The following is a 13,434-nucleotide window of genomic DNA, read 5'->3' as shown; positions in this document are numbered from 1 at the left end:
GGTAATTTTTCCCCTCTGCTGAAGAAAATTCCATTCAATTCCCTTCCAAGCCTTCTACAATTAGTTAAAATCACTGTCACCTGGTTTTTGTCTCCACTATGAAAGACAGCGCCTCTCAAAGTCCAACCCTACATCCCTGTCACGAGAGATGGAAACAATTAAGGCCAGCCAACAGGGCCCTGGTGAAGCTGTATACGCCAGTTTCCCGTACAGTGGATACAATGGACTGCAGAAGCATTGCTGAACTCCAGCCAGACCATCAACTCCAGAGGATGATGGAGATTGGGGGGGGGTGGTGTCATTGATGGCCTATGCTCCACCAGGAGCTAAGTGCTCAAGTAAGTAAGTTTGAAGGAGAGTTCAAAACCATTGAATGCAGAAAAGTGAACTCAGTTACAAAACCATTTTTCTGAAACATTCCTCTTTATGACAACTGTTCCTGTGCTCTGTTGTAATAAATAAATTAAATCTGAGAAACTTTAAGAGGGAAATGTCAGCCACTTCCAAATTTACAATAATAAAGATTGACTAAAAGTAAACAAGATTGTCAAATCAAATTAGCGATAAATCTGATGCTGAGGGAGCCAAAATCTAGTAATTTGTCACCACTTCATTTCAAATAGTTTTACAAAGGTTAAGTATTTCACAGACAGATAAATACCTATGTTGGTTTTATTCCCACATTTAATTCGCATGAAATGCACATTCAAGCAGGCTCAGCAATTGATTATTTCTCCTCATCACCCAAAGAGGCTTCACCTGGTCCTTTGAAGTGGCTCAACAAGCTAAATAATCTCATTCAAAATTGATGCCAGCTGTTTAGGGAAGTGACGACCACCACATTCTCGGCACAATCAGAATCAATTTATCTAATTTTGCAGCGCACAATTTTTTTTCTTTATTTTCTTATATTACCGTTCTACATGATGGATGTTATTTGCAAGATGGCTGTAGCAATACTCACCTAGTTCTTTAATGTTCATCTGTACAGAGCCAATCTTTGTCTCGTAAAATGATTGGGCCGCATTGATATCTTCGGTTATGGAGTCGACCCTTCTGAACACTATAACAAAACAATCGATAGCTTACTTGTGCAATTGTCATACACATTTATAAAAACAAGTGGCTTTAATAGAACATAGTACAGTACAGTGCAGGACCTTCAAGCCCAAGATGCTGACCCTTTTAACATACTACACAATAAATCTAACAATTCCCTCACACATAGCCTCTTAAATGTCCTTAACGTATCTAACTCTACCACCACCCTGGCAATGTGTTCCACACATACACCTCTGACATCCCCCTCTACTTTCTTTGAAACACTTTAAAGTTATGCTCTCTCATTTTAGCTATTTCTGCCCTGGGAAAAAGGTCTCTGACTCAATCAATGTGTCTTATCATCTTCTGTAAAGTCACCTCTTATCACCTTTCACTCCAAAGAGAAAAGCTCTAGTTCAGGCAGCCTATCCTCATAAGACATGCTCTCTAATCCAGGCAGCATCCTGGTAAATCTCCTCTGCACTCTCTCTAAAGCTTCCGTACCCTTCCTAGAGTGAGGAGACCAGAACTGAACACAATCTTCCAAATGTGGCCTAACTAGGGTTTTATGGAAGTGTATCTTTACCTCGTGGCTCTTGAACTCAGTCCCCGACTCATGAAGGCCAACACCCCATATGCCTTCTTAAACTTAATTGATTTCTTGGTAATCAATTCAATTGATGGCTGGACTGTAATATAACAAGCTAAGAAATTTTAGATGTGTTCTTGCAGCTGAAGGAATCGTGAGAAGTGTTGAGATACACTCATCACAATATCCAAAGCTGAATTAATTCTCTCATCTGTACAGGCCCAGACTGGGGAAGGGACAAGGGAAGCACGTGCTAATTTCAGGGATTTGAATTAATAAATGAAACTCAATGCTTCTGGTGATTTTGTGGCTTAATAGAGCTGATAACGATAAAACAACACCAACTCCGACAGACAGGTCACGTCATCCAGATGTGCAACTCACATCTCCCCAAACAGATCCTTCACCCCAGTCGAAGGAAGGTCAGCGAGCCCCTGGTGGGCAAAGGAAACGCTTCAAAGGTAACGTCAGAATCAGCCTGAAGAAATTCAATATTACAGCTGGGAAGACATTGGCGGCTCCCTTGCTTGCACCTACGGAAACAGCTCTACTTCCATCTTTAACATCTCCATTTTACCCTTTCAAGACCCTGACCTGGAGTTACACGCTGACTACGGTTCATTGCGGGAATGGGACCCGCTCTTGGGGTTCCACGATCGGTCGTTGTTGTTCGGCATGCCAAAGGCTCGGCCTAAGAGTCCGGCTCAGATTCGGAAGCCTAGGATCTCGGGACTCTGGAGACGGGCGGATCGAGGGTCAGTGTCACGATAGGAGACGTGTGTGTCGTCGGGGGAGTTGGAATATCTGCGGCTGTGTGCCCAGTTTTTTTTGGGCATAGAGCTTGATAAAAGCTTGTTATGTCTCCCCACTTGCTGGGAAAATGGAGACACTTCTTCCTCCCTAATTAGGGAGAGAGAGCCTGTGGTATGTTGAATACTGGGTGAAACACAGTCTTTGGGGTAACTGCAAGTCTGTGTCTTTGCTATTGCTTTGCTCACTCTTGAGTGCTCGGTGGTGGAGCCGACGTTTTTTTTTTGCTGGTGGGGGGAGGGGGGAATTGTTGCTGACTGCCACTTACACGTGGAAGGGTGGAACTGGGGGGGACTTTGGGGTCTAACATTTAACTGCCATTCATTCTTTGGGGCACTCCTCTGTTTTCGTGGATGGTTATGAAGAAAAAGCATTTCAGGATGTATATTATATACATTTCTCTGACATTAAGTTGTACCTTTGAACCTTGCACTCAATAAGAGGAAATCTGGAGGAAATCTGTTCAAGAGGGAGTTGTGCTACATGGCAGCGACCTCCACTGTGCTGCAGAGAACAAGCCGCAGTTGCAAAAGGAGAGAATGAACAACCAGACCCAACCACTAACCACAGACACCACTTCCCCGTGCTCACACTGCACCAGAATATGTGAATCCCAAATCAGATTCCACACCCACCAATAGACAACCTCTTAGGAGAACATCATACTCGAATTGCGTGATCACAATAAATGGATTGATTAAAAAAATACATCAGTAGTATTTGCTGATTTTAAAAATCAGAACAAATACCTAAGAATGTAGCCACCTGGTAAAATTCAGCTCATTACTGCATAGCACAATTGAAAGGGTTATATTGTTATGGAACCTCCAATTCATTAACTGTGACAAATAGGAATTGAGTGAACAGGGTACTTAACTTCCATCTGTCAGTGGAAGAGATGTGATTTTACAAACTTCCTTTGAAATGTTGCATAATTTAATCATCTTACAAATTATCCCCAAACTTCCTCTGCTGGTGCTGGGGGACTCCACGACTCGTGTTCTCAATACTTACTGCTTATTTATTAATTATTATTATCTTTTTCTTTCCTTTTCTTTGTATTTGCACAGTTTGTTGCCTTCTGTACCTTGGCTGTCCGCCTCTGTTGTGTGCGGTTTTTCATTAATTCGATTGTGTTTCTTTGTATTTACTGTGAATGCCCACAAGAAAATGAGTCTCAGGGTTGTATATTGTGTACTTTGAGAATAAATTTGCTTTGAACTTAGAGGTAATTATGATGTTTGCACTAACTGTTCCTTTTTCTTGATAAGTGGAAATGCTGAAGCTTAAGGTGTTGATAAGAATATTTCGTTGTGCAGCTTTTCCTGATAAAACTGCTCCAATGCTGTAGGTTCATCTGTATTATCACAGTAATTTCAGTTCAAAGTAAGTTTAATTATCAGAGTACATGTTGTCACCACATACAACCCTGAGATTTTCTTTCTTGTGGGCATACTCAGCAAATCTAGAGAGTAGTAACTATACCAAGGTCAATGAAAGATCAAGTGGAGTGTAGAAGTCAACAAACTGTGTAAATGTAAATATAATTAAATAGCAACAAATATCGAGAACATGAGATAAAAAGATAAAGAGTCCTTAAAGTGAAATCATTGGTTGTGGGAACATCTCAATGGATGGGTAAGTGAGTGTAGTTATCCCCGAGTCTGCAGTTGTGAGGTAGGCTTTTCCATTCCCTTGAGGAAACAATGGCCTGACTATGGCCTAATTTTATCATGTGCCTCCAAATACCCTGAGACCTTATCCTTAATAATTAACTCCAACATCTTCCCAACCACTGAGGTCAGACTAACAGGCCTATAGTTTCCTTTCTTCTGCCTCTCTTCCTTCTTGAAGAGTGGAGTGACATTTGTAATCACATTCTGTGTCTGTTGATCTTAATTGTACCCTGCACCCCTGGCCTTGACTCACGCCCTCCTCGGGAGCTATTGTCTGTCCATTTGTGCAGTTACGATCACTGTATTAGATCAATAAAACATTGTGAAATGGATCTAAATAACAAATCCGACTTACCTACAGATGCCAAGACAGCAACTGCTATGATGAGACAACTAAAAAATATGTACAGCACTTTGACAGCCACACTTAGTGAGCACGGAGCCTGGCACCTGCAACAGCCAGGTCTTGTAGTCCTCTCTGCTTCATTAGAAAACAAAACTGTATCTGCAAGTTGAGGGAGAAATATGTCCACAAATTATTGAAATCACATCATTTGTACTTATAGAAAATAGGTGCAGGAGTAGGCCATTTGGCCCTTCGAGCCTGCACCGCCATTTATTATGATCATGGCTGATCCTCCAACTCAGAACCCCGCCCAGCCTTCCCTCCATACCCCCTGACCCCCGTAGCCACAAGGGCCATATCTAACTCCCTCTTAAATATAGCCAATGAACTGGCCTCAACAGTTTGCTGTGGCAGAGAATTCCACAGATTCACCACTCTCTGTGTGAAGAAGTTTTTCCTAATTTTTGTATTAGATTTTGCAACTTGCTTGTTTAAAAGAAATTTTGTATGAATTGGCTGCCACATTTCTCACATGATGCCCCTTTAAAAAATATCCATGAGACTGCACGGTATTTGCACATATCCTGAAACAACTTTAAAGTCACCATACATATCGCAACAGCGCCTTTATTTCCTGCGGAGCATCAAGAAAGCTCACCTCTGTCCCAGGATACTGACGGACTTTTACCGCTGTACCATTGAGAGCATAGTCACCAACTGCATCTCAGTGTGGTATGGCAATTGTCCCATATCAGACCGCAAAGCACTCCAGCGTGTGGTGAAAACCGCCCAGCAGATTATTGGCACCCAATTGCCCACCATTGAGAACATCTACCATAAACGCTGCCTGGGCAGGGTGAAAAGCATTATCAGGGATGCATTTCACTCTAACCATGGACTTTTTACTCTCCTCCCATCCAGTAGGCGCTACAGGAGCCTCCGCTCCCACACCAGCAGGCACAGGAAAAGCTTCTTCCCTGAGGCTGTGACCCTGCTGAACCTCTCATCACAGCGCTAAGCAGTATTGCACCCATAATTGTACTGTCTCAGTACTTTTATATTTGTGTGCTGTAGCACTTACTTTTTATTCGCAGTTATTTTGTAAATAACACTATTCTTTGCATTTCTGGTTAGATGCTAGCTGCATTTCATTGGCTTTGTATCTGTACTCGGCACAATGACAATAAAGTTGAATCTAATCTAATATGGTATAAGCAGTTTTCCTGTTCTGGCCGTTTGAGTGACTGAAATTTGCCCTTAGAGTATTCCCTAAACACTTAAGAGCTTTTGTGTGGAAGAGAGCTATGACCAAGTGCAGGTAGATGGGACCAGACTGAACCCAGGCTGGCATGGCATAGATGGGCTGAAGGGCCTGTGTCTGTGTAGTAGTGCTCTCTGGTCTATGTTTACCCAAAATCTGCCTTTGTACTCTTCACAAATCACCACCCAAAACTTTGAGATATGGAATAAACTGCACTCTCGTGGAATTTATACAACAAAGATGTAAACAGATCAACACAAAATCTACTTCCTGATGTGTCACTGATGACATACCTTTGCTTTGTTGAAAACTGGCTTCTCTGCAAGTTGTAGTAATCACAATCTCTCACATTTTGAGGATGTCCAAAAAATTATCGTGCCTTACGTTTGCAGTGTGGTCAATGAAAGCATCGTGAGACTATTGGCACTGAAATGTGTGGCGACACGTACACATCCTTGGGTGAGGTTTGTTGTAACGCAAATGATGCATTTCACTGATGTGCACATGAAAAATACATCTGAATCCGGCTAGAATATGAATGGTCTGGACTGTAAGGGGTAAATATCAACCAAACCCCTGAGCTGTAAATGTATCTGAACGTGAGGATTCAAGTCCTAAGACTGATGCCAATGAGCTCCGTCTTTCGACATATCCGCAAGTATGCAAGTCCCAAAGTTCCTTCAGCTGTTCTACTGTACAAAATATTTATTTATTGAGATACAGCACAGAATAGGCCCTTCCGGCCCTTCGAGCCACACCACCCAGCAACTCCCGATTGAATCCAAGCCTAATCATGGGACAATTTACAACGACCGATTAACCTACCAACTGGTCTGTCTTTGGTCTGTGGGAGGAAAGCAGTGCACCCGGAGGAAACTCACACGGTCACAAGAAGAACATACAGCTTCATACAGAAAGCAGTAGGAATCAAACCAGGCTCAACAGTCCTGTAAAGCGTTGTGCTAACTACTACACTACCGTACCACCTCATGATGTGGAAGTTCTGAAATTTCTCTGAACGTATCCCAACACTCAGCATAGTCTCAAGCACTGGATTTTCCAGGGGCTCAAGTCCTATAGTTACATGGAACAGTACAACACCGGACAGGCCATTCAGCCCACTATGTTGTGCTAACCTTGATACCAATTTCTACCAAGTGTCTCCTACGCATTATCCATATCCCTCTATATTTATGTGTCTAAATGCCTTTTAAACTGTACCATTTGTTCATAATGTGCCATGTTGTATGATGTGGCCAATCATGGTCTTTCCATGACCATGATCGTTCTTGACAGATTTTGATCTTGACAGAAGTGCTTTGCCATTGCCTTCTTCTGGGCAGTGCCTTTACAAGACAGGTAAGCCCAACCATTATCCATACTCTTCACTTGCCTGGCATCAGTGGTCACATAACCAGTGTCTTACACATCCTTTGGAAGAGATGTGTCTCCACCCTGCCACCCAAAGCTCTACCAAACTGCCTAATTTCATTGCTACCCTAGTAAAAATCTGGCCACTCACGTTGCCTTTAAGCTTCACCCCTGTAACCTCAAATGCACGTCCTTTGGTGTTTATTATTTTACCCCAGGAAAAAAATTCTGACCTGTCTACCCTATTTATGCCTCTCATAACCTATCAGGTTTTCTCTCAGCCTCCGAATCTCTAGGAAATAAAGGAGAAAAAGCCGGAACCCTCATTTTCCAGTCCTGATGAAGGATCTCAGCCCAAAACATCATCTCTTCATTCATTTTCATAGATGCTGCCTGACCCTGCTGAGTTCCTCCAGCATTTTCTGTGTGCGCTCTGGATTTCCAGCATTTGCAGAATCTCCTGTGTTTACCACACAATTGCACAATCTGTTGATTGGGGATTTAAATTTACAACCTCCTGTATCAAGCCAAGTTTGATTCTATTTCCTTTTACTAAAAGGAAATACCACATTTCCTCCAGATATTTTTCCTCCCACACAGCATTTGCAACCAATGCACTAGGAGCCAAAATGTCTTGATAATGATATACAAAATATTTATTGCCTCTGTAGGCCAATCATACCTCACACCATCAGCAACTTCACTGGGATAGTTCCAGAAAGAAGAATTCTGTAATAGTATACTACACAGAAATAGAAATTTTTAACTTTCCTTACAGACACTTCCCATACATCTCCCCATAAACATTGGGAGAGTACCTGAAAAAGGAAATACAGACTGGAATTCTCTAGTTCAGCACCCTTGGGACCTGACTGGTTTCGAACCACAGAAAATGCTACCAATCATCTTCCTCTGAGTAAGAGATCTGTTCTTTTTAACCATAGGCACACCGCAGCTTATGCAAGGGTTTTGATAACTTTGGGATTGGAGTTAGAAATTGGTTTATTATTGATGTATGTACTAAAATACAGTGAAAATCTTTTCTTGAACTCTGTTCATACAGATCAAATCATTACACAGGACACTGAGGTGATACAAGGTGAAACAATAACAATGCATAATAAAGTGTAACAGCTACAGGGGAAGTGTAGTACAGGGTAAACAGTAATGTGCAAGATCATAATGAAGTAGATTGTGAGGTAAAGAGTCCATCTTATTGAAATAGGGAACCAATTAACAGCAACAAACACAAAATGCTGAAGGAACAGGCCAGGAAGCATCTGTGGAAAAGGGTAAACAGTTAATGTTTCAGGACGAGACCCCTCATCAGGATTGCATTTTTGTTGGTCCACAAATCAAACAGATCATCAGTGACAGGCAATTTGAAGAATTTCGAGTGGGACCGGAGAAAATCAGATGGAAGGCATTCAAGGATGTTGTTGAAAATTTTCATGGCAACTACAGGGCACCAAACTACATGCATCTGGTTGACAACATGCTTCAAGCATACAAAACTATTTTCTTTTTTCTGCATTCCCATTTATACTTCTCTGCTGATCTTAGCACTGTCAGTGAAGAGCATGGTGAAAGGTTTCACCAGGACATTACGATCATGGAGAAATGGTATCAGGTCAACTGGAATCCATCAATTCTGGGTCATTATGGTTGGAAACTTAAGTGAGAAGCCTTAGGCACTTAGTACAAATGAAAATCATCAACAAAAGATTTTTAGCATAGTTGAATTTTTGCAAAGCATCAGCACCATTATGTATTATATTCAATAAAAGTTAATTTTTTGTTTCACCAAACTCCTATGTGATACAAGTAGTCTGGAATTATATTTGTGTTCTGCTTCAAGCAGTCTATCACAAACAAAAAAAGGTCTGAGGAAGCAACACCTTCAAAAAAATATTTGTTGTCCAGTTTAACCATAACAGAATCAATGAAAGACCACACGACCTGGCCATTCGTCCAGAGTACAGAAGACAACAAACTGCAAGTACAACATAATGAATTAATAATAATAAATAAATAAGCAATAAATTTCAAGGATATGAGATGAAGAGTTCTTAAAAGTGAGTCCATAGGTTGTCAGAACATTTCATTGATGGGGCAAGTGAATTTGAGTGAAGTTATCCCCTCTGGTTCAAGAGCACCTTGTGTGCGTTGCTTGGATATCTGGCATCTGCAGCTTTTCACTTGTTTATGGTTCAAGAGCCTGATGGTTGAGGTGTAATAACTGTTCGAAACTAGTGGTGTGAGTCCTGAGGCTCCTGCACCTTCTTCCTGTTACAGCAGTGAGAAGAGGGCAGGTTCTGGGTGATGGAGGTCCCTGATGATGGATGCTGCTTTCCTGCGACAACACTCCAAGTAGATGTGCTCAATGGTGGGGAGGGCTTTATCTGTGATGGGCTGGGCTATAATCATTATTTTTTGCAGGATTTTCCCTTCAAGGGCATTGCTGTTTGCATACCAACCTGTAGTGCAGCCAGTCAATATACTCTCCACTACACATCTATGGAAGATTGTCAATGTTCTAGCTGTTATGCCGAATTTCCACAAACTCCTAAGGAAGGAGAGACTCTGCATGCTTTCTTCGCAATTGCACTTACGTGCTGGGCCTGGGACAGACCTTTGAAATAATAACATCAAGGAATTTAAAGTTGCTGCCCTCAGTTGAGGACTTGCTCATGGGCCTCTGGTTTCCTTCTCCTGAAGTCTACAATCAGTTCCTTCATCTTGCTGACATTGAGTGAGAGGTTGTTGTTATGACAGCACTCAACCAAATTTTCAAACTCCCTCCTATCTGCAATGGTGTCATTAGCATATTTGAATATGGTATTGGAGTTGCACTTAACTACACAGTCATAGGTGTAAAGCGAGTAGAGCAGAGGGCTAAACACACAGCCCTGCGGTGCACCTGTGCTGATGGAGATCGGAGAAGAGACGTGGCCAATCCGAACTCACTGGGGTCTACAAGTGAGAAAATCCACGATCCAATTGCACAAGTTGGTATTGAGGCCAAGGTCTTGAAACTTATTGATTAGTTTTGAGGAGAAGATGGTATTAAATACCGAGCTGTAATCGATAAAGTGCATACTGATGTATGTGTCTTTGCTGTCCAGATGTTCCAGGATTGAGTGAAGAGTCAATGAGATGGCTGTTCACTTTTCATCTCTTTAGATTAGATATGATTAGATTTTAGATTATGAGGACACACAGTCCTCTTTTATTGCCATTTAGTAATGCATGCATTAAGAAATGATACAATGTTCCTCCAGAATGAAATCACAGAAACACAAGACAAACCAAAGTAGTAGAACAATTATAACATATAGTTACAACAGTGCAAAGCAATACTGTAATTTGATGAAGAACAGACCATGGGCACGGTAAAAAGTCTCAGAGTCTCTTGAAAGTCCCATCATCTCACACAGATGGTAGAAGGAAGAAAAACTCTCCCTGCCATGAGCTTCCAGCGCCGCAAACTTGCCGATGCAGCACCCTGGAAGCACCCAACCACAGTCCGACTCTGAGTCCATCCGAAAACTTCAAGCCTCCGACCAGCCCTCCGACACCGAGCACTGAGCACCATCTCTGCCGAGCGCTTCGACCTCAGCCCCAGCAACAGGCAATAGAAAAAGCCGAGGATTTGAGGCCTTCCCCTCCGAAGATTCTCGATCGCACAGTAGCAGCGGCAGCGAAGTGGGCATTTCAGAAGTTTCTCCAGATGTTCCTCTGTGCCTTTTACGGCTGTCTCCATCAAATCAGGATTGTGCACGGTACCTACTTACAAATACGGTATCATTTTGGAGCAGCCGCGCACACTGCCATCTTCTCCTCCCCTTTAGGGTGAAAGGTGAAAAGTTTAAGGGGACCATAAGATCATAAACCAGAGTAGATTTAGGTCATTTACTCATCGAGTCTGCCCCACCATTATATCCTGGCTGATCCATTTTTCCTCTCAGCCCAGTCTCCTGCCTTTTCCCTGTACTGGTCATGCCCTGACCAATCAAGAATCTATCTACCTCTCCCGTAAATAAAGACTTGGCGTCCACAATTGCCTGTGGCAATGAATTCCACAGTTTCACCACTCTGGCTAAAGAAATTCCTCCTCACCATTCTAAAAGGACTCCCCTCTATTCTGAGGCTGTCTTAAACTCTCTCGCCATAGGAAACATCCTCGCCTCATCCATTCCATCAATTTCACCATTCAACAATTTCAATGAGGTCCCTCCTCATCCTTCTGAATCCCAGTGAATACAGGTCCAGAGCCATCAAACGCTGGTGGCAGTTGTGTACAGGCCACCTAACAGTAGTAGTGAGGTTGGAGATGGTATTAAACAGGAAATTAGAAATTGTGCAATAAAGGAACAGCAGTTATAATGGGTGACTTCAATCTACAGTAGACTGAGTGAACCAAATTGGTAAGGGTGCTGAGGAAGAGGATTTCTTGGAATGTATGCGGGATGGTTTTTTGAACCAACATGTCGAGGAACCAACTAGAGAGCAGGCTATTCTGGACTGGGTTTTGAGCAATGAGGAAGGGTTAATTAGCGATCTTGTCGTGAGAGGCCCCTTGGGTAAGAGTGACCATAATATGGTGGAATTCTTCATTAAGATGGAGAGTGACATAGTTAATTCAGAAACAAAGGTTCTGAACTTAAAGAGGGGTAACTTTGAAGGTATGAGACGTGAATTAGCTAAGATAGACTGGCAAATGACACTTAAAGGATTGACGGTGGATATGCAATGGCTAGCATTTAAAGGTTGCATGGATGAACTACAACAATTGCTCATCCCAGTTTGGCAAAAGAATAAATCAAGGAAGGTAGTGCACCCGTGGCTGACAAGGGAAATTAGGGATAGTATCAATTCCAAAGAAGTAGCATACAAATTAGCCAGAGAAAGTGGCTCACCTGAGGACTGGGAGAAATTCAGAGTTCAGCAGAGGAGGACAAAGGGCTTAATTAGGAAGGGGAAAAAAGATTATGAGAGAAAACTGGCAGGGAACATAAAACGGACTGTAAAAGCTTTTATAGATCTGTAAAAAGGAAAAGACTGATAAAGACAAATGTAGGTCCCATGCAGACAGAAACAGGTGAATTGATTATGGGGAGCAAGGACATGGCAGACCAATTGAATAATTACTTTGGTTCTGTCTTCACTAAGGAGGACATAAATAATCTTCCAGAAATAGTAAGGGACAGAGGGTCCAGTGAGATGGAGGAACTGAGCGAAATACATGTTAGTAGGGAAGTGGTGTTAGGTAAATTGAAGGGATTGAAGGCAGATAAATCCCCAGGGCCAGATGGTCTGCATCCTAGAGTGCTTAAGGAAGTAGCCCAAGAAATAGTGGATGCATTAGTGATAATTTTTCAAAACTCGTTAGATTCTGGACTAGTTCCTGAGGATTGGAGGATGGCTAATGTAACCCCACTTTTTAAAAAAGGAGGGAGAGAGAAACCGGGGAATTATAGACCGGTTAGCCTAACGTCGGTGGTGGGGAAACTGCTGGAGTCAGTTATCAAAGATGTGATAACAGCACATTTGGAAAGCAGAGAAATCATCGGACAAAGTCAGCATGGATTTGTGAAAGGAAAATCATGTCTGACGAATCTCATAGAATTTTTTGAGGATGTAACCAGTAGAGTGGATGGGGAGAACCAGTGTATGTGGTATATTTGGATTTTCAAAAGGCTTTTGACAAGGTCCCACACAGGAGATTAGTGTGCAAACTTAAAGCACACGGTATTGGGGGTAAGGTATTGGTGTGGGTGGAGAATTGGTTAGCAGACAGGAAGCAAAGAGTGGGAATAAACGGGACCTTTTCAGAATGGCAGGCGGTGACTAGTGGGGTACCGCAAGGCTCAGTGCTGGGACCCCAGTTGTTTACAATATATATTAATGACTTGGATGAGGGAATTAAATGCAGCATCTCCAAGTTTGCGGATGACACGAAGCTGGGTGGCAGTGTTAGCAGTGAGGAGGATGCTAAGAGGATGCAGGGTGACTTGGATAGGTTGGGTGAGTGGGCAAATTCATGGCAGATGCAATTTAATGTGGATAAATGTGAAGTTATCCACTTTGGTGGCAAAAATAGGAAAACAGATTATTATCTGAATGGTGGCCGATTAGGAAAAGGGGAGGTGCAACGAGACCTGGGTGTCATTATACACCAGTCATTGAAAGTGGGCATGCAGGTACAGCAGGCGGTGAAAAAGGCGAATGGTATGCTGGCATTTATAGCGAGAGGATTTGAGTACAGGAGCAGGGAGGTACTACTGCAGTTGTACAAGGCCTTGGTGAGACCACACCTGGAGTATTGTGTGCAGTTTTG

General features: G+C 42.4%; 1 protein-coding gene across 2 annotated transcripts in view; it reads right to left on the bottom strand.

The window, feature by feature from the left end:
- The window catches only part of scara3 (scavenger receptor class A, member 3), a 76,481-nt gene that overhangs the window by 24,003 nt on the left and 39,044 nt on the right, over positions 1 to 13,434 (bottom strand). For both annotated transcript variants that reach the window (XM_063033338.1, XM_063033327.1), the window contains 2 exons: positions 4,472 to 4,621; positions 965 to 1,063 (listed from right to left, as the gene is read on the bottom strand). In XM_063033338.1, coding sequence (XP_062889408.1) covers positions 965 to 1,063; positions 4,472 to 4,621 — 249 coding nt within the window. The remainder of the gene's footprint in view (positions 1 to 964; positions 1,064 to 4,471; positions 4,622 to 13,434) is intronic.

The sequence above is a fragment of the Mobula hypostoma genome, chromosome 2 (genome assembly GCF_963921235.1).
Source record: "Mobula hypostoma chromosome 2, sMobHyp1.1, whole genome shotgun sequence".
Taxonomy (NCBI): Eukaryota; Metazoa; Chordata; class Chondrichthyes; order Myliobatiformes; family Myliobatidae; genus Mobula; species Mobula hypostoma.
The sequence above is the reverse complement of the archived record's forward strand: the minus strand, read 5'-3'. Positions and strand labels throughout refer to the sequence as shown.